This window comes from Populus euphratica, unplaced genomic scaffold, assembly GCF_000495115.2.
Source record: "Populus euphratica unplaced genomic scaffold, PopEup_1.0 scaffold262.1, whole genome shotgun sequence".
NCBI lineage: Eukaryota > Viridiplantae > Streptophyta > Magnoliopsida > Malpighiales > Salicaceae > Populus > Populus euphratica.
Window position 1 is genome coordinate 262,899 of NW_011500145.1, and position 6,185 is coordinate 269,083.

At 28.9% G+C, this 6,185-nt stretch overlaps 1 protein-coding gene across 1 annotated transcript; it reads right to left on the reverse strand.

Annotated features, from left to right (window-relative positions):
- Positions 1 to 4,513: 4,513 nt before the first annotated feature.
- On the reverse strand, positions 4,514 to 6,185 carry LOC105110771 (Glutaredoxin family protein). Its single transcript, XM_011005935.1, has one exon. It carries the CDS (start codon positions 6,076 to 6,078, stop codon positions 4,855 to 4,857), a length of 1,224 nt encoding a protein of 407 aa, XP_011004237.1. The 5' UTR covers positions 6,079 to 6,185; the 3' UTR covers positions 4,514 to 4,854.

The window sequence follows — 6,185 nt, forward strand, 5'->3', positions numbered from 1 at the left end:
TAATAATTTAGATAATGAGAGAGAAGTCTATCAAACTTCTACCATTAACAAAAAAAAAAAAATTAAAAGAGCTCATTATTGTTTCACCTTGAATCCATACAATATAATGATGCCGCTTTCCCTTTTCAACAAAAATAAATTAATTTGTTATTGGAATAATACAATTTATTAGTAATTGTTAGAATCATCGGTACAGAATGGTGTTTCCATATTTTTGAAGCATGCTAAAATAATTAAATTAGCTTTACATGCAAAAAATTAAGTTATAATCCAGGTAAAAAATTAGTATTTTAATAAATATAAAATATAATTTTAAAAATAAAAATAATTGGCATGCGGATAACACTTGCATTTTTTAAATCACATATAAAATATTGCATCCGAACATTATCTTTTTATGGTAGTGTTGGAAGCACCCGATATAATCTTTCTGATAATATTAGGTAGATTTCAAGATTTTAGATTTAGTAAAAAAAGAATTTAAGATTTTAATAAGCACCTCTTCACCGAATTAATCCTGAATCAAATTAGATAACTATATATGAAATAACTATATATGAAATAGAAAAAGAGTTAGGCACATGATTATTTTTAAAGCTAATTTTATTTAAATCATTTGAACTTTTTTAAAAATTTATTTGATTTTATGGCATGAAAAATAAATATTTGAAAGAGTTTAAAGGATTTAAATTCTAGAGAAAAAATATTTTTTTAGTCAAAATCCTTTTTTTATATATATTTTTTTCTCTCTTTTTTCTTATGAATCTTGTCTTTTTTATATTAAAAGCATGGTTTTTTAATAAAAGAAACTTAAAATAAATAAATAAATAAATATTCATAAACATTCTAATAATTTAAATTCACGGGAACAGAAATATATTTCTTTAGTAAAAAATATCATTTACTTATTTTTTTATTTTTATGAAAACATGTTTTTTATTTATTATAAACATGTTTTTAAGTAAAATCTATCATGATTTGAAAAACAAGTTTCAACAAAAAGATTAAAAAATTATGTTTTGATAAGTTTTATGCAATTGTTTGAAAGAGATAAAAGAATAATTCATTTGATAAAATTATATTAAAAAATCACAATAATAATAATAATAAATTATTCTTATTGAATATTCATGTGCTATTGTTTTTTCAATAAAAAAATTGTATATAAAATTCATATATAATTGTTCATATAATCATTGCAAATATTACTATAAAAAAATCTAACATTATTTAAAAGAATAGCATAATCGAATGTTTTTTTATAATATCTTTATAGTTATTTATTTAAATATAATTTTATTTTAAAATATAAAAAAAATTAAAAACCAAGTGAAAGAAGCTTTTAAAGGAAGATCCACTCGTGCCTGGCCTTAAAGAAAGGTAGGCTCTGGCAGGTTTGGAATAGTAGACCTGGGCACCAAGCTTAAAAGGAACCGGCCTTGGGTAGCCTTTTTTAGGGGGGGTGCGGCGGGGGGCCAAAGAATAGCGGACGGCACATCGTCTAAATAGATTGGATGATATATTATCAACCTGGGTAGCTAACATGTCATTTATTTTAACATCTTTTGGTGAATTGAAAATCAAGATTTAGAGTTCTCAAAATCTAAGTTTTATTTTATTTAACCAAGTTAAGTTTAAATTTTACTTTAAAATATATATTAATAATTTTATAAAATTAAATATATCTTTTAAATTATATATAAAATCAAGTTAAAACTTTACAAGGGGATACTAGATACATGAAACTATAGTGTAATAAAATTTAAGGTTAGTAGTTGTTCGAGACCATATTATTCAAATTGATCTAAGTCGTTGTCACTGTTTTGGCAAACTCATGAACAAAATCTTAGTTTTTTTAATCTAATTAGTCCAGGTATGTAATAAGTTAATTTTAAATAAAAAAATTAGATGAGACCTATTTAGATTCTATATTTGTTCGTGGTCTTGGGATACAAGGGTTTATAATATGATTTAAATTCATTAAAAAAATTAAAATATTTCTTTTTTAAAATATATGTTTCGGTCATGATTTCTATAAATACTTTAATTTCAATTGTCTTTTATTTCTTTGGGCTATTTTTAAGTTTTGGTGGCTTAGAGGGGATTTTAACACTTAGTTTTCCATTCTTAAATTATACTTTTATGATTGATTCATTAGCTAAGTCCTAAGACTTGTTTGAGCTTATTTATTTATTGGTCTTTAGTTATTATCCATGGCTTGTTTGGGTGCATATTTTAAGTTTATTAGTACAAGTTTTGGGTCAATATTGTAAGTGAATCAATTTAGCTCATAATAGTAAATTCATTATGGTTTTCATTTTCAAGAATATAAATACTCTTTGTAAGAATAAAATGTTCAAACTTGATAATATTATTGATGCCGAATTTATTTAGCTTTTGTTAGAGGGTTCTCGTATTTTTTCTCTCTCTAATGAACTAAATTGATTTATCAAAAATTAATTAGTTTTGTAGCATATTTTTTATATTTTTTATTAGCAAATTTATTCATAGGGTGTCAATTCTTCTTCTAATAGTGTTGATGTCTTGGAAAGAGTTTTTATTATATCACATCCTTATTAGATTTATTTTGGCTTTCTGAAATTCTGTGTCAATCTTATTATAAGTTGCGTGATTACGTGATCACGAGGTTCGTATTCTAAAGTCATATCTTCATTGATTATAACATACAATTTTAATTATATTTTCATAAAAAAATTTCATAACTTTATCTTCCAACATCCTAGACATGCTAGCATCAACTAAATGTGATAATTATCTAAGTAGTTGAGACAACATGAGTACACTTTAGTATCTCCATGCTCCATATTATATGAGATACTAGGTTTACGTCTACTATTCACATGCAACTTCATCATGTTCATTTTAAACTACTGAGTTTAGATCGATTACTCCATTATGTTCATTTCACTTTATACAAACAATTCCATTGTATTTCTAAAATTTATATCACATGCAATTAATATAAAAAAATATTGAAGTTTCCCAACAAGACATTTCCAAGTGATATTTATTTCAACATCATTATAACTCAACCTCGAGTCTTTTATATATAACCTTTTTACCTCAAGTCTTCTATATATAACCTTTTTAGTATTTTTAAATGACATGTCTTTAGCAACATTCAAGCATACAATACTTTCATCGTATAAGTGATATTATTATTCATATTAAAAATAATAATACCATTATAATTACATAACAAAAGAAAGTTTGAAAATATATTCTATAAAATAAGAATGTTGATTTCATCAAAAACAAATTATCTCATCGTTAAATGTAAATCCTAATTGCTATTGCTATTATTTTGACCTTAAAAATATCAATGAAAATATATTTGATTGCATTAATTAAAAACTAAATGATATCAATTAAATAAAATTTCTAATTACAATAATTTTTACCAAAATTCAACTTAGACTCTAGTTGCTATAATTTAAACTATAACTTTATTAATAACATCAACTGATTAAAAATCTATCTAACTGCATCAATTAAAATAAAATTTTATTTTAATTCAAACAATATTATTTAAATATAGCAAGTAACCCAACAATCAATTTAAACTCTAATTTCTCTCGTTCAAACTTAATTAATTCCATAAATAATATCAATTATATTAAAAATATATAATTACAACATTGAAAATCCTAATTTATCTCAACATAAAAAATACCTAATTATCAAACACAATACAAATAATTATAAATCAAAACTTAGAATTTATCAATTTAATAGTAAAATTATAAAACTAAAAGACAATGCAACTGTTATACCTTGAATTTTTGATATCTAGGTTCAGTTCCCCCGATTATTTTAGCGAGGAGGCTATCACCATAAGTTTGGGTCAGTGATTTGAAGCAAAAAAACAGCAAAAAAAATTTACGGGGACAAGGGAAAGATGATTATGATGTTTTGATGGAGAATTGGAGGTTTTTTGAGGCAATTGGAAGCTGGTTTTGTTATGGATTTTTTAGGTTCCCGGTGTTTTTTTTTTCCCTCTATAGGAGTGGAAAAAAAGAAGAGATTATATATTTATTGTAACCACGATTCTAAATTACACTTTATATTAAAAAACACGATTTAGAATAGTGATTCTGTTAAAACTATATCATTTCTCCAAAACTTTCGGAAACTGTCTTTCCCTTAAAACTTTCTTGTAATTGTCATTTTTCAAAAAAATTCACAAAGAATAAATGATTCTAGTAACAGTGATTCTGTTAGCATTACGCAAAGTGGAAGCAGCGGTTAAAAATTTTGGCGGGACAAAATTTCTCTCGGAAACTTGAGTTCTAGGAGCCCCGACAACCATCCATTTTCTTTCTTGTAACGTCTTTCATCGGCGAACGAGGCAAGCTTTCATCGGTGAACGAGGCAAGCCAACGAATATAATCGGCACAAATTGGAAGTGAAAAAAATAGCTATCCTAAACATTACAACATTGAATAAAACAAAGCAGCTTCAGAACCAATTGAATTGCAAAGTTACGCTACAGTGATAAAAAGGTGCACAAAACAGAGTGGCATACGATTCACTTGTTTAAGAAAGCAAGATTTAGAGCTTAATGGAGCAATGAATTTCTAAAGAACTCATGAAATATAAATACATTAGTAAATTAAGCAACTAATATCCAGAAATACAAGAAGTCAATCTGACAAGAGGCCTAAACCCCGCTTTAGTGCCTCCAGTATTTCAACAAAGGAACATCATGAAGAAAATCTATGTTCATTCCTGACAAGGTATCACAAGAATTTACCAAACGCAGCCAAAACCTCACAATGCCAAAATCAATTCAATAGGTTAGATAAAATGCCATACACACCTCATTAAACTCAATCAGAAACAGATAGGGCATTGTATCAGCCCATTCTCATTGCACTTACCACATCTAACCATCTTCTTCTGCATCTCATCCAAAACCTTGCAGCTCCCATTACACTGCACACACATCATAAACCTAACCCCAGCACACCCTTCACATCCTCCGGCAAGCCCTCTCGGGATTCCATCAAACAAAATCTCCAACTTTCCCTCCTCCTCCAACTTTACCACTTGGTCAGCACCACCAATTAACCTCCCTTTAACAAACACAAGTGGAACTTTGACTTCTTTTGTTCCCATTAGCCTCCTTAGTTCCTCCTTAAAACCCGAATCCATGGAAACATCTCTTTCAACAATGTGAATATGATGTGACTCAATAATTGATCTCGCAGTGTTACAATCCTCAAATGTTTTTCGAATTCCTCTCAATGTAGTAGTGTAAATCACGACCTTATTTTCCCCTCCAGGCGGGCATTTTTGTTCGAAAGACTGAAGGATAGATTCCAAATCTCGCAAATCCTTTACTTTTTTGGTTCTTGAACTTGGCAAAATTATCCTCTTGATTTGTTCTTCTTCTTCAGACAACTCTTTCTCATACAATGCAACAAGTTCTGGGTCAAACAGGGGACTAAAACTCCTCCTCCTCTTCGGCGAAACTCCAGATTCGCTTCTAAAACTTTCTGTTTTATCCCCAACCGGAGACCCTTTCACTGGATAACTCAATCTCAAAACTGCCTTGGACGAATACCCTGAAGAATTGCTGGCTCTTAAAACTGGTTTAGGGCTAAAATCTGATGATCTCTTTGCCTTGTTTTCTTTTCCACCAAAAGTTTTCGCTTTTCTTGGAGACCCAATTTGATTCAAGAACTTCAGTGGACTCCTAACATCCAAATCAGCAAACCCACGACGTAAAACCCTTGACTTTGGACTTCTCTTGGTCTGATTTAAAGCAGGTACACCTTCTTCAAGATCCCCCATTAGCTCCCATGTGTTGATAACCTCTGGCTCTTCTTTTGTTGGCGATCTTTGTTGCATTATCTTACTCTCTTCCGCAATTTCTTTGATGGGTTCTTGTTTTTGTTCTTGTTGTGGTGGTTGTTGATTGTTGCAATCAAGTTTGAGAGCACCATAAGTTGAAGAAGTGAGAGAGACCACGTGGTTAACACACCGTCCACCATTGTTGAATTTGATTTCTTGACGGAGTTCTTTCTTGAACAGTTTTGAAGAAACACATCCCATTGCTACTGATTTTGTGGGATCGCTCTACTTTGTTTGTTTCTGTCTCTGGTGGTTTCTTCAATCGCTTTGCATTTTTGAAAGAGATAGTATAAGCAAGTTAGTGGGGG